At 39.0% G+C, this 23,927-nt stretch overlaps 3 protein-coding genes across 5 annotated transcripts; all 3 read right to left on the bottom strand.

Moving 5' to 3' along the window:
• Positions 1-1,606: 1,606 nt before the first annotated feature.
• Positions 1,607-11,935, bottom strand: si:ch211-51e12.7 (uncharacterized protein LOC336335 homolog). 2 transcript variants are annotated; one of them, XM_059510524.1, is made up of 6 exons: positions 11,767-11,935; positions 7,875-7,969; positions 7,474-7,626; positions 7,154-7,294; positions 4,746-4,865; positions 1,607-1,640 (listed from the first exon to the last, which is right to left on the bottom strand). In XM_059510524.1, the coding sequence occupies exons 2-6, from the start codon at positions 7,967-7,969 to the stop codon at positions 1,622-1,624; spliced, it is 528 nt and encodes a 175-aa protein (XP_059366507.1). In that variant the 5' UTR covers positions 11,767-11,935; the 3' UTR covers positions 1,607-1,621. The 2 variants fall into 2 exon arrangements, with proteins under 2 accessions (XP_059366507.1, XP_059366506.1); XM_059510523.1 differs by lacking the exon at positions 1,607-1,640 and adding an exon at positions 3,656-4,530 and having other exon boundaries at positions 11,767-11,934.
• Positions 11,936-12,721: 786 nt separating this feature from the next.
• msgn1 (mesogenin 1) lies at positions 12,722-13,512 on the bottom strand. The gene has a single exon (XM_059510498.1). It carries the CDS (start codon positions 13,458-13,460, stop codon positions 13,122-13,124), a length of 339 nt encoding a protein of 112 aa, XP_059366481.1. The 5' UTR covers positions 13,461-13,512; the 3' UTR covers positions 12,722-13,121.
• A 1,556-nt stretch (positions 13,513-15,068) lies between these two features.
• On the bottom strand, positions 15,069-23,864 carry LOC132105416 (flap endonuclease GEN homolog 1). Of its 2 annotated transcripts, none has more exons than XM_059510496.1 (14): positions 23,716-23,864; positions 22,618-22,781; positions 22,345-22,537; positions 21,722-21,898; positions 21,070-21,180; positions 20,910-20,983; positions 19,928-20,013; positions 19,692-19,842; positions 18,811-18,847; positions 18,384-18,464; positions 18,179-18,309; positions 17,166-17,227; positions 16,715-16,852; positions 15,069-15,930 (listed from the first exon to the last, which is right to left on the bottom strand). In XM_059510496.1, exons 2-14 carry the CDS (start codon positions 22,776-22,778, stop codon positions 15,221-15,223), a joined length of 2,112 nt encoding a protein of 703 aa, XP_059366479.1. In that variant the 5' UTR covers positions 22,779-22,781; positions 23,716-23,864; the 3' UTR covers positions 15,069-15,220. The 2 variants fall into 2 exon arrangements, with proteins under 2 accessions (XP_059366479.1, XP_059366480.1); XM_059510497.1 differs by having other exon boundaries at positions 22,618-22,820; positions 23,714-23,858.
• Between the last annotated feature and the right edge of the window lie 63 nt (positions 23,865-23,927).

Below are 23,927 nucleotides of genomic sequence, written 5' to 3' on the forward strand. Positions count from 1 at the left end.
AAAAATTTGAACAGTAGTGTATATATATATATATAGTTTTATCTATGTTTTTTATTTTATATTTATATTCTATAATATTTGTCATATGTATCTTTCAGTAAAGCCAGAGTTACTTCTCTCAAATGTTTAAATCCACACACAATGAAAAACACGGAGACAGATCTGCAGAGACGTGCTTCCTTTAATGCAGGAGTGGAGTAAAGATGTGTGTGTAGATGTCAGTGTGTTACTCACAGCTCCTCGTCTGCGTCACCAATCAAACGAGACATTCCTCTGAAGAGACTCCCTGCTCTATCACACACACACACGAAGAAGACAGCACAGCGTCAGACACACTCCTCCTCTGAGAAACCTGTCTGAACAGAATGAAAACATGATCTCTGGAGACCTGGAGTCTCACCTGAGCAGCAGAAGATCTCCGAGTTACTCTGCAGCTCTTCAGTCGTCTGGAGAAGCACGTGCCTCAGATATTAGATTGTCAAATCTTCTTTGTGTAGAATTGCATCAATAAATTAATACATAAATTATCCAGAGTGTGCAAGTTATGTGGCGGCCCAAAAACTGAAGTGCATCCTGGGATGCTTTTCAAACACGCACGCATGCTTCTCCTTTACTTAAAAACTGAAAATAGCCTTTATGTGTAGTGCATTAAACAGGTTTTCATTAACTAACTATGCCTTGTAACAAGAATAACTATAAGCACAATTATAATACTTGTCTATTCACTGTTGCACTTTTAGAAAATCGAATGCATTAAAACACGACAAAAACAATTTCTGATTTAATGTTATAATGCAAATATTAATATTGCATTTCAAATTGCAATTATTTATGAAAAGACGTGTTATTATCATAGTTAAACATATAAAATAAACATGAACTGAAATAAAAATATGCTTTTTTTCCAGTGACTTCCAAACTAGGGTTTTTATATTTAATAAAAATAAAACCGATAGACTAGAAAACAGCAAGCTAGTTTATTTGAGGCCTTTTTTGCTTTTTGTTAATCGTATAATAATTAAAAAGAAAACAGATAGATAGAATACAGAGAATAGAGGAGCCAGTGTTAGTTTTTCTTTTTTTTTTCTTTCTCAGATGCCAGGACAAAACCTCATTTTGATTGAGTTTTGCTCAAATATATAAAATAATAATAAAAATATACAGACAATACAAAATAAATCAATGTTTGTCATTTTCATGTAGCAAATAAAAGCTGAAATAAAAACTGTATAGCCATTAAAAACTATAAAACTGTTTCAATTAGTTGCCCATTCAATGTTTCTCAAGTATAAACTATATATAAATAAAAAACTGAAATAAAAAAAAATAAAAACTAAGACATTTAAAAAAATAAAACCTATAAAAACTGTAATAGTATTTTAAAGCTAAAATAACACTGCTTATAATGATTATAATGCATAACCTTTTTTAACAAAATCAATGCGTATAAAATTATTTTTGTCTGCAATGCGTGATGCAGCTCTTTGTTCCTGAAGGGTTCTGTTCTCACGGTTACAGTGTGATTGACAGATCAGTCCAGAGCAGAGAGATGCAGCTCACCTCGGTTACGGGGGCGGGGCTTCACGGCGGTGGGCGGGGCCTCCTGCGAGTCCAGCTGCCTTCAGAAGGGTGTCTCACCCCTTCAGGAGACAAGCAGAGTCAGTCCAGAGTGAAAGCAGCAGAAGAGCCCTTCAGAGGAACACAGAGGCTTGCTGCTCCTACATCAGAACAGTGACGTGTGTAACTCTGTCTGCTGCAGGAAAACAAATCAACCTGCCCTCGCTTTCACCTGCACAGACCTGGAGAAATGCAGCGCTGCATCACTGCCACAACGAGAGCGCTCCAGTCCAGCGGTCCACATCTGGAGAAGAGCAGAGCTGAAACACAACCAGCGTTTAGACGCTTTCAGAGTCTATGATCCATAATAACACTTCCTCCAGTGAAACAGTGTTCTGGTCTGAATCAGGAGAGAAATCTGCACAGATCAAACAGCGTTTAAACAGCTCTAAACAAATCTGTGAGAGACAACAGGAGATGCACTGTTTCACTGGAGGAAGTGTTATTATGGATTATAGACTCTCTGAAAGCGTCTTAATGCTGGATTTGTTTCAGGTTTTGTCTTCTCCAGATGTTCACTGATGGACCGGAGTGCTGTGGATTATTGTGATGTTTTTATCAGCCGACGGCACCCATTCACTGCAGAGCATCCATTGATGAGACACTGATGCAGTCATGCAGTTTGATTTCTCCAAACCTGATGAAGAAACAAACTCATCCTGATCTGGGATGAGCACATTATCAGCTAATGTTGATTTCTGGTAAACTAATGTTTTAAATCCAGTGACTTTCTTGTCATTTCTTTATACAGAATTTGTGTGAATGATTTTAAATCCTCTGCCAATTTTAATGAATGATTTGCTTGTGTAGGGATTGTAATAAAACGTTACACACGTCACCTCGTATTACACATTTACTCTTCCATAAGTGTGCAGCGGGGCGTCTCAGTCTGTGACATGAGCCAGCGTTATTGTCAAGATTCATAAACAGATCAGTAGCGTGGAGCTTGAATAATCAGATTATCTGATTACGATCAGAATTCGGTTTCCTGCTGCTTTTATTTTCAATATAGCACTTAAAATATGAATGTAACAATAATGTCAAGGATAAAGCCCTCGTGTATCAAGAGAGTGATTCAGACTAAATATTTGACTGTTACTGAATCCACACGAGTCAGAAGTTTGGACACACTGATCTGATCTAACAGCATCTGATTACATTCTCCCGCTCATGTCAAAAACATCAATTTAGCATGCTTTAATCTCAACGCAGCAATGTAGAAATGCATTTACAAACCTAAATAAACTGCACATAGCAGCAGAAACGCTCATCATGCGTGTCCCTCCTGTAATGGGGTTTAAAAACATGTCCACTTCTCTCAAAGTGATCTGGACTTTAATAATGTTCTCCAAACATCATTTACACATTCTTCCAGAAATGCTTTAGTTGGACATGGAGGGAATGTTTTTAAATGTTGCTCCTTGATCAGAGAACAAACGTTCAATGTAACACTCAAATGTAACATTCCATTAATGTTCAGATAACCAAGAACTACTGTCGAGAGAGAACGTTTCCTTTCCTTCTAACATCTGCTAATAATCACAAGTGTCTCCAAACTTCTGAGTGCTTGTGCGTCTGGTTTCGACTGTGTGAGAATCACTCGTGCACTACAGCGTGGCCTGGCTTTCATGCATCTAGAATTGAACTGAGTTTCCCAATCAGTCGAATGAGCAGAAGTGTGCCGTTTCTCTGAGACTTGCAGGTCTGCCGGTGACTTGGAGAGACATCCGTGAACGTAACTTTAAAAGCCTCACTCCGCTGGAAATCAGTTATTCAGTGTGTTTAACTGTAGCTTTACTCAATCAGATGACAGGCATTTATGAGCTTTATTATGCATGATGTAAATATATAGATATATAAGTAAATGCTCAAACACTGTGATTTCCATTATAGTGAATATTTCAGTGCTCATGTCAAAGATAAGAGAAGTCTTTACATTACTGTCCATTCAGCTTCAGAAGTGATCAGTACTTTTAAAATACATTACAGAAATGGACATTCAGTTGCTTTTACTTTAAATAAACAATAAAAAGAGAGGTCATTTTATTTTAACTTTATTGTTTGGTTTCTCCAAAACTAAGTCAAAAGCTGTTATCTGTTCAATTTACATTCACAAATTCACATGACTTTATCGGTTACAATGTGCCATAACACTTCAAAACTCAACACAGAGGATATTTGTGTTTTTTTTTTACTTGTACTATTTTGAATCAAATACTTTCGAAAACTGGCTTTAATATAGAAAAGCAAGGAAAGGTTTATTTAAAGAAGTATAAATCGTAGTGCTACTCTACGGTCATGTTAAATCAATGCATGGATTTGTGGTTTTAACAGAATCATTCCAGCAAAAAAAAAACAGGAATACTTTTCAACAGCAATATTCTTACTTGACTTAAAGTAGCTGCACATTTATGATATTAGATCATTAATAATTCATGAGCACTACACATGAAGAACATATGGAGGGTCAGGGATCTGCTTGGTCAGTGCCAGCGTACTGAGAAACACACACCGGTTCGTCTAAAATCCTAGGTTTTCTCATGGAATAAAGGAAGAGGATTGCTTAAGGCTCACAGGAATAGCACCACGCAGACCAGACAACACTTAGAGGAGTAAAAGTCTCATGAGATACACTTAATTTAAATCAACGTAAGAACATGTTTCCTTCTCGTCTTCAGAATGAGAGTGCTTTTAAATGTTTTTTTTTTTCGGGGCTTTTTCCTCAAATGGAGTAACATAAAAAGGAAGCGTGCTCGTTACAGTAAAAGGACCTGCGAGTCTGTAATGAGTGTGAGCAACGGCCGTTAACACTACAGAATTGGTTAAAACTTCCGGGCACCGGGGGGCCCCGGCCAGCGCTGGCCCCTGCCTGGAGGCGGGTGGGGCAGACGAGGGGCCGATCCGTTGTGGTAGCTGCATGAAAGGATAAAATCACACATTTGGATTGGCCTGCTTTGCTCAAGAGGGGCCCAAACTCGTCAAACACACAAGTGAAGAAACACAGGCTTGTCATGCACTAGTGGAATGTAGTTTATGTGCTGGATCTGTTACGGTTTAGCCGTGCTCTGCGCCGTCACGAGAGTACATGTGCGCTAGGGAAAATGTGGAGCAGGTGAGTGCATTCTTACCCCCTGGGGTGGAAGAAGCGAGGCGGGCCGGGCGGCATCATGCCCCGCCCCCTGGGGTGTGGCGGTCGCCCACGGAACGCCGGGTGTCCCGGAGGGGGCGGTGGAGGAGGCGGGCCATGCCTGTGGAAAGACACGACCCCTTTACTCTCAACACCTGTCCTCCAAAATGTTTATCCGTTTTCATATGCATTATATATCATTTACTTCTACAGTATCTATACATATACATTTCCTATAAATAGATACACTAAGTTATTTTTTTATACATATAAAGAGACTGTTTCTCCATATGCACTTTCAGATAAAATGGGCAGAATTCGAAAGATCAAAACAAACAAAAGCACAACGAGAACTCAATATAACTGAGAAATCAATGGTAAACCCAGCCTAAGATAATATTGCGCTTGAATGCATTATTTGATTCAATGCAATATTTGTATAAATGCATTATTCGTTTCAATGCAATATCTGGATAAATGCATTATTTGATTCGATGCAATATTTGGATAAATTATTTTTTTTCTGTGCATTACTTGGGTCAATGCAATATTTAATTGAATGCAATATCTAGATAAATGAATTATTTGGGTTGATGCTAAATTTGTATCAATGCATCATGTTTAAATGCAATATTTGGACAAATGCATTATTTGATTCAATAAATTATTTGTTTTAACGCATTGTGGATAAATAGATTTTTTTTCCTGTGCATTATTTGGGTTGATGCAATATTTGAATCAATGCATTATTTGTTTCAATGCAGTATTTCTATAAATGCATTATTTGATTCGATGAAATATTTGTATAAATTGATTATTTTTTTCTGTGCATTATTTGTTTCAATGCAATATCTAGATAAATGCATTATTTGTTTCAATGCAAAATTTGTATCAATGCATATTTGAATTAATGCATTATTTGTTTCGATGCAATATTTGGATAAATGCATTATAGGTTTCGGGTTTTGTTGTGATATTTGGATAAATGCATTATTTGTTTCAATGCATTATTTGGATAAATATAATTATGTGCAATATAAAGATAAATGCATTATTTGGGTCGATGCAAAATTTGTATAAATGCATCATTTGTTTAAATGCAATATTTTGATAAATGCGCTATTGGTTTCGGCTTTCGTTGCGATACTTGGATAAATGCATTATTTGGGTTGATGCAATATTTAGATAAATTGCATTGTCTTTTTCTGTGCGTTATTTGGGTCAATACAATAGTTAACTGAATGCAATATCTAGATAAATGCATTATTTGGGTCGATGCAAAATTGGTATAAATGCAATATTTGGATAAATGCATTATTAGTTTCAGGTTTCGTTGTGATATTTGGAAAAATGCATTATTGGTTTCAGGTTTCGTTGTGATATTTGTATAAATGCGTTATTGCTTTTGCGGCAATCTTTGGATAAATGCATTATTGGTTTTTGTTGCGATATTTGGATAAATGCATTATTTGTTTCGTTGCGATATTTGTATAAATGCATTATTTGTTGCGTTGCGATATTTGTATAAATGCATTATTGCTTTTGCGGCAATTTTTGGATAAATGCATTATTGGTTTTTGTTGCGATATTTGTATAAATGCATTGTTTGTTTCGTTGCGATATTTGTATAAATGCATTATTTGTTGCGTTGCGATATTTGTATAAATGCGTTATTGCTTTTGCGGCAATTTTTGGATAAATGCATTATTGGTTTTTGTTGCGATATTTGGATAAATGCATTATTTGTTTCGTTGCGATATTTGTATTAATGCATTATTTGTTTCGTTGCGATATTTGTATAAATGCATTATTTGTTTCGTTGCGATATTTGTATAAATGCATTATTCGTTTCGTTGCGATATTTGTATAAATGCATTATTCGTTTCGTTGCGATATTTGTATAAATGCATTATTTGTTTCGTTGCGATATTTGTATAAATGCATTATTTGTTTCGTTGCGATATTTGTATAAATGCATTATTGTTTCGTTGCGATATCTGTATAAATGCATTATTGTTTCGTTGCGATATTTGTATAAATGCATTATTTGGGTCGTTGCGATATTTGGATAAATTCATTATTTGGGTCGTTGCGATATTTGGATAAATGCATTATTTGTTTCGTTGCGATATTTGGATAAATGCATTATTTGGGTCGTTGCAAATAATGGCCACAAGATGCTGTCCTTGCGATATTTGGATAAATGCATTATTTGGGTCGATGCAATATTTGTTTGATGCATAATATATATAAATGCAATATGTTATTCTGTGCATTTTTTGGGTCAATGCAATATTTAAATGCACGCAATATCTGGATAAATGCATTATTTGGTATGAGTGCATTAGTTGATTCAATGCGGTATATAATTTTTTTTCTGAAATATCGAAGGTGTGCAGATCTCCATACCTGTGCATGTGTGGTGGAGGTCCTCTCATGTGCATGGGGGGAGGAGGTGGAGGCGGCGGACCCAGGTTCATTCCCCTTGGACCGCCTCGACCTCGTCGGCCACGCATGTCTGGATACGGCCACATGCGACCCATGCCTCTCCTGCAAACGAGCGAGAAAGTGTCGTTAAAAATTTGTTTCAATTCAATATTTGGATAAATTTGTTTTAAATGCATAATTTGTATGAATGCTATATTTATTAAAGTTGTTTTTCGTAAGCAATGTTTCGACACAAACTAAGGGCGCTGGATAAGAAAGACTCGAGAACACGTGGTCGAGACCTCATGGGTCCGAATCCGTTTGTGAAACCGTCTCGGCCTCTTCCTCTCATAGGACCTGGTGGAAACCCTTTCATCATCATCATCATCCCACGTCCTCCACGGAACCCACGGGGCATCCGGCCTCCTCTGCCGCGGATCTTCCCTCCACGACCCCTGCCAATAAACACAAAATCATATAAATGCATTTTAACAGACTGAATTATGCAGTGAAAAAACACTCTAATCTACACTAGTCTAAACTTACATAATGTATGTGTGTGCTCTGAAGGCTGTTTAGAATGGGTTTTGCTAAATACTTGATGTCAAATTGCACATCTCTATAATAACAATTACAGTATTATTTCACACCCCTATTGACGAGGACAACCAATGATGGTAGCAGCTTTGGTCATGTGACCCACCTGATCTTGCTGTCAGCTGAAGGTTCTTCATGTGAGGGTGTCTCCGTGGCCTCCACTTCTGTCGTCTCCTCCACCTGCTCCGTGTCGCCATCCATCTGTAAAACAACAATGCCATCCAGTGAAAGAAGCCTGTCAGTAGTGAACCACAGTGTTCTCTTTTGTAAACACATGAGCCTATGAACACACAACACAGCCGTCCTCATGCTTCACTCGTCCCGAAGCTTCACCTCTGTCCCAGATCCAGACGGGAAATGTTCCTGCGTCTATGTCAAACATCTGAGGTGTTAAACCCACACGCCCGGCTTCACATCACCGCACGGCCTGCTGGGATAGCAGCAGCTGATCCAGGCCGTGAGGATTTCAGAGCATGCCACAAGCCATGTATTAATAGTGTGAACAGCCAACTGTAAAAGTGAGCATCTGAAGACAAGCTTCCGCGAGAAAGGCACACGCTCAGAGGATTTAATGGAGCTTTTGAGAACCGAGCGCTGATGCGTGAAAGAAAACACCTCGAGATGAAGATCTCAGAGAAGGAAATGTCTATTGAGAGTGAGGAGTTGTCGTCATAGCACAGAGCCCCTCCCCTCGATATCACAGTTTCCGCCATGTTGGCAGGACACCGGCGGCGAAAGATGATTGTTTACATGTGTTGTTATCTCGGTAGTAAAGGAGGTTCTCGCAATTCTGCACTGTTTTACCATGCCTGGAAGTTTCTGCTGCGTTAAAAACTGCTCCAGTACCACACACGATACGTATGGAACACATAGGAACAATGCAATACAGTTTTTTTTAGGTTACACCAAGCGCAAAACAGCAGTATTTGGAGAAGCTCTCAGGCATCCAAAATATCGACCCATACGAGCTCCCTGCAGCGGAGTGGCACAGAGACCTATGGCACACATATGGTAGCGTGTTGTTTTTTACATTGCATTTAGCAGACACTTCTTGACCAAAATGACAAAGTAACTTAAATAACTGCCACTGTTTCGTAAACACTAGATTGTAACGAGATGTTCAATGTACACAAACGTTTCCAACATGTTTTGATGTAGGCTAAAGCTGTGTATGTTTTGTTATAATTTGATTTTAGCTAGAGCCCGACCGATATATCGGCCGGCCGATATAAGCTAATTGCATTTAAATCGGCATCGGCATTTATAACGGCCGATGAAACATGAGAAACAGTCTCATGCTTCACTCATGTTATGAGTGTTGCATAGTGTGCCCACCAGAGGGAGCTCTGCAGCTCCAGAGTTAACAACAGCACCAGAAGTCCACTACAGAAGAAAGCGATCAACTGTTTTGAGGGTGAGTCTGTCGTTCGTCATGTGAAATGATTGTAGATTTAGTTCATACCCTGTATATAAAAACTGTGTGGTAGTTCTAGCTAACGGTCCTATCATTATTACTTCTAAATATTCTGTAACATCACTTACAGCCGCTAATGCATTGCTATATTAGATTAGCCACAAAGCTAATACCATGTTTATCAGTGGAAGAGCGCGAACGTTAATAGGAGGTCAAACTATAACGTTAGCGTTTAACTTATTCTTATTCTATTGCGGTGTGTTTCCCACATAATGACCGCGTAATTGGGCCTTTCACACAGTACGCGGTTTGCACGGTGCTTGCCGCTGGGTTCAGCGTTGCCCTTCAGATACAACGCGATTTGCGCTGCGCTATGGCGTAGGCGGAGTTTTAAAAACGTTTAGCGGGAGCTCTTTCATAGTCTGTTCCTCCTCCTTTCGGTCAGCAGCAAACATGTATCTGTCCCGTTGTAAGAAGCGAGCGATAGCGCTAGTCCTGCTGATGAGAATTAAGAGAGAAGCAAGGAAGAAGAGGCTACCCTCAGGTCCAGAGAACAATTTGGTGAATTCAGGCTGGTTACGTTACTCTAACGCTAATAGCTTCCTTTTTAGCAGGCCCCTTAAATGCTTGCTATTAACTTGTTTGAAGGTGGTTCTTCTCAAAATTGACAGCGGTGTGTTCATGACACTAACGTTAACCATTCAACTTCGAATTGATTCCGTAATCTTCCGGTAATAGTAGGCAAGACGATGTTTTGATTCAGACTGCACAAAGAGAAGAGGAGAAGATATACGGGTCTGTTGTGAATGTGTCTGTGAGAGCAAATATAGTGTAGTTACAGTAACTACAGTAGGTGCGTCAGAAATGATTAAACCAGAGGGGACATGTAAATAAATGTGAGCTGAACAAGCGCTTTTTTTTTTTTTTTACATATTGTTTCAAAGCAGCTTTACAGACATAACAGGAAAATGTTGAAATAATATTGTTAAATATAAGTAGGTAATACCTATTGCTTGACAAATAATATATATATATATATATTTCTCATTTTTGCCTATGTAGGAGATCCCAGTTTATTATTATTATAATTCTAATGATGACATGAGTAATGATACATGGTGATATTATTAATACACATGCTTATTCTTTCTCCGTCTCTCTTTCTGCCTACAGATGGCTGAAAAAGGTGAATGCTGGGTGGGACTACTTCTGCAAATACTTTAACTTTAGTATTATAATTTATTTACAGTAAACACACAGACTGTTAAAACCAGCTTCAACTGGAAGAAAGTAAAAGTGTTAAATGTTTAAAACCAGACTGTTTTTTGATCATTAAAAAATATATACTTTTGATGTGCAATTGTTTAGTCATTGAGACTGTAATCTAAGGCTTTTTTTTAACATAGTCCATTCTGGAAAATGGTTTATACAGCCCACATACATAGAACAGGCAGATATTTTGCTATTGAATGTTGTGTAAATGCAGTTTATAGGAAATGGGTCTAATATCCAGATTATTTTTAAAATCAAAATATCGGCTTATAAATCGGCTCTTTTCGAGTTAATATCGGCATCGGCCCCCAAAAATCCATATCGGTCGGGCTCTAATTTTAGCCCAATGACACATATTGTACCAGGTTTTTGTGTTGGGGTTTGCAAAGGGGACAAACCAGTTCTGGGTTGGCTAGGGTAGTTAAATGTGTGATTGCAAGATGTAAATGTCCTGGTTAGATTAAAGCCATTAACAGCGTGAATGCAAGGTGACTTACATCTTAAACAATATAGTTCACAATGTCCATATGTGTGCATGGAGGTAAATTATCGAGATTATCGAGAAGGAAATTACTATTTTAGCAGTGTGTGGCTCCTAAGAGACCTTATCTTATAAAACGGGAAGTTGGGGCAAGGATTCCAATTATATATATATATTTTTTAAACAGCCAATAGGCTTTCATTTACACTACAGCGGTGAAGCTCGAATTGCTGTCTGACGTCAGCAGGGGGCGGTGCTTCTCATACCAGAGCATTTTATTGGATAACAATTTGCACACACCCGTGAGTGTAAGGTGACGTCATCAGTGTTACCGTTCCATTTTCACGGAGCCTCATATACGATTACTATGATGCAAATCTGAACATTTTCGTTTGTTTCGCTTGGTGCTATAGAGTGCGGTCACTAAATGTATTCTCTCGTCGTTTTGTCGTTATTGCACCTGAATATAACGATTATTCCTAATCAAAGTGTGTTCAGTCACACAGAATAACGCTTGATACATTAGTCTGGTGATTTGAAAGGGATTTTCGAGCTCTTAATTTGGTTTATTTGCCGCAGTCGGAGATTTACCGGAGGCTTAAAACCATTCTGTCGCCATAATCACATCTGAAACCAATAATCGCTCTTTATGTTAGAAACATAGTCTAAGAAGACGAACACACCCCGAGCTATCAAAGAAACACCCTTTGGCTGCTCGACGGTGAAGTTTTTCCTCAGAATGATCGACGGAGAATATACGGTTTAACGGCTCGCGGACAGAAACACACTAGCGCTCCATTACAAGCTCACAGCTCGTCTTCACTCACTTACCTTACGAGATTGAGAGTTCTTCTAAACAACGAGCCTTAAAAATACAGAACTTAATTCGGTGTATTGTGTAAATCACGCATCCGTCGGTTACAGCGCGAAGGCTCCCGCGTTTCCTCGGCTTTGAAATGGCGGCCCGCGCCGCTCCGTCACGACAAGCGCTGATTCTCTTTGTCACGGCGTCATTGAACCGCGAGGCCCCGCCCAAGCCGAACACAGCGCTGCGATTGGCCAGCGGTCCTGTCGCAAGACCAACGTCACGACGCCGTGTACGTAAACAAGTGTAATACAGTTAAATTTTTATAGTCTGTGTAATGCCAAAGCAAAACATATTGTAGCGTTATCTTATTTGAGCTCGGTTTATTCACTTAAAAATATAATAATTATAGATTGATTTTTTTTTCAGTATTTAGTTCTACCTTATCATTTTTTTTGTTAGAAGTTTTATAGCATGTGCTTTTGCAATGGAAAAAAGGAGGAAAATGTGTATTTTGTCTTTGAGTTTAACTTTAGCCATCGTTTTCAAGCAACACAATAGAATGTTATATAACATTATATCTTTAATAGTAAAATTACAATAGTCCCATAGGCTATATTATAATTTATATATCACATAAAAGGTTGTTCGTATCCCAGCTAACACAACTTTTACTAACGTTCTTAAAGCAATGTTTATGGAATGTTCTTGTAGTTTTATTAATATTTTATATATCATACCTTCTCTTCTAAAAAAACGTCAACATTCTCGAAATGTCCTTGTGATGTTATTTGTAAATGAATATACGTTTTTGTAACCTTTAAATTACATAAAAATCACGAAAGGAAAAAAAGGACATTTGAACGTTTTAGACACGTTAGATCAATGTTCTCTCAATGTTTTTATAACCCAGATCTGTTACCTGTGATAAAGAGTAACTGCGCTCCAGAACAAATCTTGACACAAAATACAAAGGCCAGATTAAATCAACACGAACAAGACGTTTATTCAGCTATTCCAGTTTAAAAGACACTCTTAATATTAGACACCGACACTCCACTCAAGCATCAGCAAGAAATATTTACATCTGAATAAAATCATAAGAGTGGATGAACAAACAAACACAGAAAATATTAATCTGTACAACAGCAGCTGTTCTCATGATGTTCTGGAAAGGTTCTCACGAGCTTAACATTCTAGTAACGTTGGTTCACTGTTCTCAGAGACGTGGAGCACTGCTTGACGCGGGACGGTCATCAAACGCTTCAAAGTAGCCGAGCATCCCAGTCTTACAGAATGATACAATGTTTCCACCGCCGGCCGACACGCGTTCCAAACGTTCCCATAGCAACGGCGCTTTCATCCGAGCCGCATGGGAAGGTCAGATCTGCTGCTCGAGGATGCTGGAGAGCTCTTTGATGTACTGGATCGTGTACTTGAGCGTCTGGATCTTGGTGAGCGGCTGCGCTCTGCGGCTGTACACCGGAGGAAGATACTCTCGGAGCTGATGCAGCGCCTCCGCCAGACTGCGCATGCGCAGCTTCTCGCGCTCGCTGGCCTTCATCCTCCTCTTCAGACTCATCTTCACTTTGGGCTTCTGCTGCTCGTCTCTGGCTCCGGACTCCGGCGAAGACGCGTCTCCGAACGACCTGTCCTCTCCGCTCCAGTCCCAGTGGGACAGAACCTGAGCAGTGAACGCGTTGACGTCGATCTGCGCCATATCCGTGAGAAACTGCGCCAAAGACAAACTTCGCCGCTTTTATAGCGACTTCACGCGCGCGGAGTTCAAAGAGGCGGCCGCGCGCTTGCCACCCGAGTGCGAATGAGGCGATGCTGGCGGATAATGTGAAGGAGAAAAGAAAACAGTTAGATTCCCTTTTGTGGGAAATGACTCTTTAAGTCGACGCGACGACAATTAGCGCACTGACGCGATCAGACGAGCTTCACACGAGGTCACGAGCGCGTCTCGAAATTAACATCAAACTAAGACCTGATGGTTTAACGAGGACGCCACTTTTACCTAAAAAAAATAAAACTTCAAACTTTTATTCTGTTCAGGGATAATGATCTGGCCTTGATTCCCAGCTAGCACGCTTCTGTCAAAGTCACGAACAAACATTCCTCCAGAAACATTATTGCGACGTTCATCTAAAGTGGTCTGATCTTTTAAAACATACATCGTTTATGGAATTTGTTTTTTCTGAAACGTGGACATTTAATTTTTTTTTTTTTAATGTTTAAGAACTTTTATATATATATATATATTTTTTTTTTTTTTCAAAATGACAAATCCTTCTATAAAACCTACAATAAAAACATTCCTAAATGTAACTGACAGATGTTTTCATTTCCATAATAATCCACACACACACACACACACACACACACACACACACACACACACACACATATATGATTAATCGCATTCAAAATAAGTTTTTGTTTACATGTGTACTGTGTATATATATATTATGTATATATTTTGAAAATATTTACATGTATTAACATGCATATATGTATATTCATATAATTAATATCATTTATAAATATATTTAATATATAAACAAAAAGTTTCTATAAATATATACATAATAAATATACACGGTACACATATATTATGCAAACAAAAACTTATTTTGAATGCAATTAATTATTGACAGCACTTATGTATATGTATATGGAAAAAATAATTAATGTTCTTCATGCAAAAGTGCAAAGAATTAATTAAAGATATAAATGTTTAGGTATTAAATTTAGGCAAATTTCAACACTTTTTGAAGTCATGAGAAAGACAATAAATAAAAAGAAGAGTTAAGATATGATTTCTGAAAGCATTTCTTTGAAAGCGTCCCTGCGGAGGACAGAAGTGTGAGCTGCAGCTGTCTGGGAAGGTGTGACACCTGTCACTCATGATCAAGGCCTGACAGGAAGTGACCAGCGTTTATGTCCTTATTAGGACCGGACCGTTACTTTGATCCTGATGTGACTCTGACGGCTCTTTCAGATCAAGAGGATGTTTGAGTGTTTAACATAAGCTTAAACTGCTTTTTAAAAAACCTGTGCTTATTATGATGATGCATCTGTATTTTCATTGGGAATACTAAGATTACACCGTACATTTGTTTTTAAAATATGGGATTTTCATATATGGAGAAAAGAAAATAATGTAAATTTGAATTAAAACACAAGCTAATGTTAGAAGCCTTTTCAGCATCTGTTAACTGTATCACAAATAAAGAGAAAACAGATAGAATACAAAAAGATTAGAAAAGCTAGTGTGTGTTTTAAAGAAACAAACAGATAGTAAAATAATAAATGCAAACGAATGTAAATTTATTGATTTGTTTATTATGCGAGTTTTTAATGACTGAACACAAGTAGACTAGGTTAATCATATTTATAAAAGTATCTGACAAAAAAAAAGCAAATTGTAATTCCAAACATTATCCTTTTAAACCAACAGTGTCTCTTCCGCTCTGTTCACTTTCCGAACCTCATCTTGAGTCTCTCAGCCAGCGGTCGAGGACTGTCCAGCGATGTGTCCGAATCGTCCTCCTCAAGCGTCCCATAATGCACCTGTCTGCCGGACTCCTTCTCTGGTGTCTCAGCAGCTTTACCACCCGTCGAGCTGGACGTGACCCTGACTCTGTTCCTGGGCTTGTGTGATCCGGGTCGGTTCTCAGCGTCGCTGTCGTCACTGACGGGACTCGTCTTACAAACGCTCTCAGAAGGGTTTCTGTGTCCCGAGACGCTCTTCAGAGGCCGGGCTGCAGGTCTGAGCGGGTTCTTGCTGGTTGTTGTGCTCTTCTGAATGTTAGTCGGGAGTGAACGGCCGAGGGCTTCTTCAGATTCAGGACTCTTCAGCTGCTGTTTCTGGAGTATTCGCTCCTTCAGAGAACAGCTTGTGTTTTCCACAGGTCTCAGGTCAGTTCTGTCGCTCTGAGGCTTCTGGGACGGCGAGGCCGTGAACGACGAAGAGTCCCAGTCTATACTGCTGAGATGCAGCTGGCCAATCAGAGCCGACTCTGACAGGGAACTCTGGGAAGGGGGCGGCCGCTCGGGCTGTGGAGGATTCTGGGTAACTCCAGGGTCTGGATCTGTGTCCGTCTGGAGAGACATCTGAGCAAAGAGATCTGACACGGCATCATGGGAATCAGCCGGCTTCTCTTTCCTCGCTCTCGGCTTCCTTTCTGCAGCAATTGAGACATAAAATAATAATAATAAAATGAAACTAAAATATTAAATGCATTGGTTCTTCACTTTTCAATAAAAACAGGAAAAACATGAAATCAAAGCTGGCATTATTTATATTTTAAAGAGTAATGTGGTGTTGATTATAAAGGATTTATCTGTGCACATATGTTCCTTCATAAAACGGGCATTCAGATCTCTTTCCATTTATTTATTCATTTATTATTTTTTCATCCGTGCACTTTCTACAATCTCATAAATTACCGTCTAACAGTTTATTCATGTTTGATGAATTGTTTTATTTGGATTCAGTGTTCATTTTATGTTGATATCAAATACTAATTTTATTTGGTGACAATACCACAGAAAATCTTTTAAATAATTATTTTTTAACATTTACTTGCATTATAAGTGCATTACAATAATCACATTTTCCCCACAACTGTCAACCAGTGTTACTTTACTATCATTCATATACGATTATTTATAATATTTAATAATATTAATAATTATTTGTACTTATATGCATTCTATTAACTTTTTAAATTTAGTTCATTTTATTAAAAAAAAAAAATTCTAATGTCAATTTATTTATTTTTTATAAACTTCTTGTCTTGAAATTAATTTTTCTGAAAATTCACATGCACATAAACTGACAGTCACCATTTATAAGCTACTACTTAATATTGTAGAAACGTAATTTTCTGTAAAGTTGCTTTGCAATGATTTGTATCGTAAAAAGTGCTATACAAATAAACTTGAATTGAATTGAATTGCATGTACTCTTGTTCTCCAGAGCGAGGGCTCTGTCTCGCTGGAAGTCCTGCAGGATCTCAGGGAAGGCCAGGCTGAAGAGAGATTCCTCCTCCAGCGTGTGCACCTCCGTCTGCTCCTCACAGCCCTCCGTGAACACATAGTGATCTGACACAACACACTCACAGCTCAGAATCATACAATCTCTACAGACAAAAAACCTTTCACTCGATTTCACTCATGTCTATCAGCTTCCCAGCGCTGTGAGATGATCTAAGGGTTTTACTGCGGTGTGGAGTGTGGATTGGTGTCTACAGGAAGCTGTTTTAGCACCTGAGAGTGACACATCTGTTCCGTCACCTGTGACCCCCGACCCCTGCTGATCTGACCTCACAACAAGACACTAACTAGCCCAGCGACGGCCGTCACTCGTCCACACAACACAGAATCTGCGGACGCATTAGAAGAAGAGTTGTGAGACCTGGTTTCTTCCAGACGACCTCGAAGCAGGAGACGCCGTTCCTAACACGAGCTTTATGTATTCTGTTGAGAAGAGGCAGAAAACACAGCATTCAGCCTAGAATATATTTAGGATGAAGTCAAACTGAACACAAGATAGAAACGTATATAATACAAACATATTAACAGAAAAAAATACAAAATAAAATTCTCTATATACATACACTGCCATTCAAAAGAATGTATTTATTTGATCAAAAATACATTAAAAAAATAATGATTTCTGAAGATCATGTGACACTGAAGACTGGAGGAATGATGCTGAAAATACAGCGGAGCATCACAGAAATACATTACACTTTAACACAGATTCACACAGAAAACAGATGATTTACAGTAGAATAATATTTCAGTTCTTCTGTATTTTTCATGATAGACAGCAACAGGTCTTACTGATCCCAAACCTTTGACTGTGTGTGTGTGTGTGTGTGTGAGTGTGTGGGTGTGTGTGTGTGTGTGTGTGAGTGTGTGTGAGTGTGTGTGTGTGTGTGTGTGTGTGTGTGAGTGTGTGGGTGTGTGTGTGTGTGTGTGAGTGTGTGTGAGTGTGTGTGTGTGTGTGTGTGTGTGTGTGTGAGTGTGTGGGTGTGTGGGTGTGTGTGTGTGTGTGAGTGTGTGTGAGTGTGTGTGTGTGTGTGTGTGTGTGTGTGTGAGTGTGTGTGTGAGTGTGTGTGTGTGTGAGTGTGTGAGTGTGTGTGTGTGTGTGTGTGTGTGTGTGTGTGTGTGTGTGTGTGTGTGTGTGTGTGTGTGTGAGTGTGTGTGTGTGTGTGTGATTGAGTGTGTGTGTGTGTGTGTGTGTGAGTGTGGGTGTGTGGGTGTGTGTGTGTGAGTGTGTGTGTGTGTGTGTGTGTGTGTGTGGGTGTGAGTGAGTGTGTGAGTGTGTGAGTGTGAGTGTGTGTGTGTGTGTGTGTGTGGGTGTGTGTGTGTGTGTGTGTGTGGGTGTGTGTGTGGGTTTGTGTGTGTTTGAGGTGCAGTCACCTGATTGGCTGGATCTGTGGCTGTGAGTCCCGGCCGTGTTTGCGGTTCATGAGTTCTGTGTAGGTCATCAGCACCAGAAGCTTCTCACTGCTGTAGTGTTTGGGCCAGTCCATCTTCTCCAGAGCAAACGTCTGACACACACACACACACACACATCAGAGAAGTGCTCACACACACCCCAGCGCGGCTCTGAAGCGCTCAGTACCTGCAGGAGCAGCAGGTTGGGTTTCCTCCGGCGGAACGGCTGCACGGCTCTGTCCTTCGGCACCAAGAACTCACTGATGATCTAAAACACCAGCAAACCAGTCTGAGAGTGTGCATCTGAGCCTGTGTTCACGAAACATCTTCAGGATACAAAGTAGCTCGTAACTCGCTGATTAATGAGAAAACCTTAACAATAATGGGCGTGTCAGTCCTAAATATCTGCTCTAGGAGTGTTTCAGCTGTGTGCATAGTCAATAAGCTTAATGACATCATCCACAGCGATGAGCTCAGCCCCGCCCCCTTACTCTGAGCTGAAGACTTCTCTCTATTCTTTACTAAGTTTGTCTCAGCAGCTGTGAACAGGTTTTAAGAGAAAACTCTTTCTGCTACTGAACTTTTGTTTTGTGAATCCAGACTATAATACTTACCTCTGTAAAGGGGAACTGCTCACACGCCAGCGTCTTCCTGCAAACACAGACACAGAAAACACACCCTTAAAGGTACAGTTCACCCAGAAATTAACATCTGCTCTTCATTTACTCCTTTGGTTCTTCAGTAGAACAGTTAAGAAGATTTTTAGCTGAAACCGGTCCTTTTTAGAGTAGCGTTTTTTTCTCTCCAAAAATCACAATGATTAAGAATGTGATATGGATTACAGTTCAATAAACAATAAATTAATATTAAGAGACGTAAGTTTTAGACAACATATTGTCTGTTTTTTATCTATTTCTTCCACAAATATAATAATCCCAAACACCGTCACAGCACTGTTCTGTGTCTCTGAGGAACATGACAGTGATTCGTTCCTGAGTGAATCAACTGTTTAAATGATTCGGTTCAATTGCAATGATTCACTTATTAACACTGACTTGCTGGTTTTAATTTCACATTTAAAGTATCTTTTATTATATAAATAATTTCACAATTTTTACTTTAATATATCAAAATATAATTTAAGCATTTGTAACTACAGGTTAAATGAATTCATGTCCTGCATTAAACAGTGTGTAAATGCCTCTTCAGATGCAGCTTCTGTGTTTAAAAATGCCCATAAAAGATAAAAATCTGCTTAAAACTTAATAAACCGCTTAATAAACATATTGGAACAGATACATTTCTTTCACTGCTGTGAACTGCTCACACCGAATATGAAGAATATCTAAAACTTTAGGAGTCAGCTGTCCATGGAAGCAACACACTCAGCAAAATATCGTCTGATTATCGTTATCGATAAAATACCAGAAAATATTGAGATATTATTTTTTGTCCATATCGCACACCTGTACAGCACATGTGTATTTGTACGTACTTCTTGATGCTGGCTTCGACGGTGGACGTGTGGCGAGTGCGTTCAGTGCGGTGCCACTCACAGGGACACTGGGAATCGTAGTCCTGCGGTGAACAGAAGCGTTCGCTCTCACAGAACACACAGCCGCTGCGCTCGTGCGCTTTAGCCGAGCCTACGAGACACGAGAGGAGCTGCGTAAACACAGACGAGTCTCAGCTCATTAAATGTGTCGAGGAATCATCCATACTCATACTGACCAGGGTGTCGACAGACCAAACAGTGCGTGACCTTCTTCACCGCGACCTCTGACCTTTCAGATCTGTCTGCATCCCACTCAGTGAACCTGCAGCCAAGCAGAAACACACTAAACTCTGAACCAACACACACGTTTACCCAGAGGGCAACTGATGTTAAAAAAACAGTCCTTTGGATCAAATAAAAGCAGGCTTGGTGAGCAGAAGAGACTGCTTTAAACAAACATTAAAAATCTTACTGTTCAGAAACTTTTGACTGGTAGTATAAACACAGGATCAGTTTTTATACATTTCAACATATTTGTTTATTTAGTTTTACTTATTTTAGAACCTCAAATAAAATCGTATGAAAACGATAAATTGAAAAGGGTATCATATCAATCACAAGTGCAGTATGGGGTACCTCAAGGCTCAGTCCTAGGACCGTTTTTTTTCTCCCTTTTTTATGGTTTACATGTTAGCCTTGGGAGATATTATTAGGAAACAAGGTGAGAGCTTTCACTGTTATGCTGATATATATTTCTACACAGCTTGACGAACCACCAATTTGCACAACTAACAGAATGCATTGCTGAAATAAAAACTGAATGACTAATAATTTCATACTGCATAGGTAATTTGAGGTTTTAATTATTGGGCCAAATACATCTGCATGTAGTAACCTAAAAAAAGTTGAAAATATATCAAAATTGACGTCAAATATGTTAATCAAACTGGCATCAAAAACTTGACATGACTTTAATTTGCTGTAAATCGAACGTAAAGAACATATAATGGCCTAAAGATACATTAAACCAATTTTAGTTTGGGATTAACTCAACCTGTACCCACATGGTTTTTATTATTTTTTAGTTTTAGAAATTTTAATATTTCAAATGAAACCAAATGAAAATTAGAACTGAACTAAAATAACTTTAAGTTGGACTTAGTTTTAGTTATTAATCCTAATATCCTTATTAATAGAGTATGTTAGAATGGTTCATACTTTTGAAGAAGACTTTTTCCTTTCAGATTCTGAATCAGCTTCAGTGTCTGTTCTTTACCTACTCCGGCGACGCCCTACAGGACCAGAAAGAGAACAGCACAACATTCACTACAGTGTTTCATCGTTTCAGAAAGCCTTTCATCCTATAAATCTGTTGAACCTTGGGGATGTAGTCGCAGCCCAGGAGAATGGCCAGCCCAACGAGAGTGTCTCTGGAGAGCCCGAGTTCGGCCCCAACACGAGACGTCTCATAGCAGTCCACCTGAGGATCCTGCAATTAAAAAATGTCAACAAATATTCTTGTTGTCAAGCACTCGTTTGAACTTCATGTGAGTTAATGTAAGAGCCTGCAGTAACGTGGCTTGACTAGTGAGGCGCTGCGGAGCAAAACAGTATTTCAGAGCAAACAGAGCTGAACAGTGTAAAGATATGCTATAAATATTTCTAAACAAGAAAAACTGCCAGCGATGAGAAAGCAGCAGTTAAGAAAGCATCTGATTACAGCGATGTGATGTTTGCACGAGCTCAACGTTTATTTATACAGTACTTTATGCAGTGTTTTGCACAGTTTGAACATTGTAAATGTTAATTGTATAATAATTGTGATTTCATAACATAATTTTTAAAAGCTGAAGTGATTACCTTTATTTATTTGTTAGAACCCAATATTTTAATTAACTTCAAAAGCTGAATGTTCAAAGTCTACTGATTAATCAGTAAAATATTCGACCGATTAGTCAATTGATCGTTCTAATAATTGGTGAATTAAACGATTGTCAAAATAATCGTTTGTTGAAACGCTAGTGTGTAACCTTTGTAGTCATGTTGAAGTTCCTGTAGACGGTTCGAGCGCCGTACAAGAAGGCATCGCCGTCGTTAGTGATGCACCCGTCCACCGCACCCTGTGAGTCCAGATAGGCACACATGGCCTCCGCTTCACCGGCCGCCGTCACCCACGGCACGCCCAGACAATCCAGCATCTCGGCACACTACGGAGAAAAACACAGTTTAACCCTTTAACTCTCACCTTCATTGTTGAAGGTGCACTATTCAAACTTAAATTGTAATGCATTTTGTGATTTTGATGCACCACTTCCACGGTAAACATGTGTCCCTGCAGCACAGAAGCAGTCATCAGTGTCACAGACGTATATTTGTAGCAATAGCCAACAATACATTGTATGAATCACAATTATACATTTTTCTTTTATTCCAAAAATCATTAGGATATTAAGTAAAGATCATGTTCAGTGAAAATATTTTATTAATCTCCTACTATAAATATATCAAAACTTAATGTTTGATTAGTAATATGCATTGCTAAGAACTTCATCTGAACAACTTTAAAGATGATTTTCTCAATATTTAGATTGTTTTGCTCCCTCAGATTCCAGATTTTCAAATATTGTCCTCCTTACAAACCAAACACGCTCACCTCTCTCAGGACGGCCTTGAATCGGCCTCTGCTGGTGTTTTTAACAGCGGTTGGTTTGGCCTTGGCTTGGCCGTATCTCATCTCGCTGCGTTTGCTCATGGTCTCAGCCTTGATGCTCGGCGCGTCTCCCTCCATCACAAACACCAGCTTCACCCCCATCAGCGTGAGCGAGGACACACGGAAGAACAGGTTCCTGCGCGACACACAGCATCCACACCTGAGCCTCTCTGTAATAAACCAGCTCAGATCCGTCACATGTGCTTCCAGACTCACCTGAGATGTGGTTTGGTGACTCTTCCCATCATGCCCTGCACGTGCTGTGCCTCACAGACCCACAGGCTGAGGTCCACGGCGAGGGTCTTTCCTGACAGACTGTAGAGCGGCACAGACTGCCGGACCGGATCCAGGATGGACCAGAGCTCAGAGACACCCATCACCTCCAGAAACACACACCAGAATCATTCAGAACAAGAAGCATGTAACACAACGACATAATATAGTACTACTTGTATATAAAATGTGTAATATATTTAACATCTCTCTGTATATTTTATATATATATATATATATATATAATACCACGACTTAGGTGCCCTTGAGCAAGGCATCGAACCCCCAACTGCTCCCCGGGCGCCGCAGCATAAATGGCTGCCCACTGCTCCGGGTGTGTGCTCACAGTGTGTGTGTGTGTGTTCACTGCTCTGTGTGTGTGCACTTCGGATGGGTTAAATGCAGAGCACAAATTCTGAGTATGGGTCACCATACTTGGCTGAATGTCACTTCACTCACTATATATATATATATACACACACTAGTTATAATATTTTATTATATATGGGATGTTTATTATTAAATAATTCTGTTTTGCTCAACAAGGCTGCATATATTTGATCAAATATATAGAAAGAAACAGTAATATTGTGGAATAATATTGCAATTTCAAATAAAGGTTTTCTATTTTAATGTGCGTTAAAGTGTAATTTATTTCTGTGATGTGCAGCTGTATTTTCAGCATCATTACTCCAGTCTTAAGTGTCACATGATCTTCAGAAATCAGAATAATATGATGATATACTACATTATTTCTGCAGTGTGTGTGTACATACATATATGTTATATTCTAAAATAATTATTTATACAATATATATATATAGATAGATAGATAGATAGATAGATAGATAGATAGATAGATAGATAGATAGATAGATAGATAGATAGATAGATAGATAGATAGATAGATAGATAGAATCTATGTAATGCATACACACAGATTGAGCGCATTAAACTAAAGTATCCACCGTTCAAGTGAACAAAGAACAAAGTACTCGCACACCACAAAGATAGAGATTATGAGAAGGAAATGTTACTTACATATGTTATGTGTGTCTTGATGGATAAAGGGCGGTGTTTAAATATTTAAGATGTTTTAGGCGAATGTTTTGGTTAAGTGCAGCCTCGGTTTGAAAGTTTGAACTCGCGCCTGTCGCAGATCTCGCGCGTCATCAGCGCCCCCAGCGGCCAGGAGGACATCACAGCGGACTTCCGCCCAAAGTTCTTTGCGAACTTAAAATGATTTTTATTCA

The sequence above is a fragment of the Carassius carassius genome, chromosome 26 (genome assembly GCF_963082965.1).
Source record: "Carassius carassius chromosome 26, fCarCar2.1, whole genome shotgun sequence".
Taxonomy (NCBI): domain Eukaryota; kingdom Metazoa; phylum Chordata; class Actinopteri; order Cypriniformes; family Cyprinidae; genus Carassius; species Carassius carassius.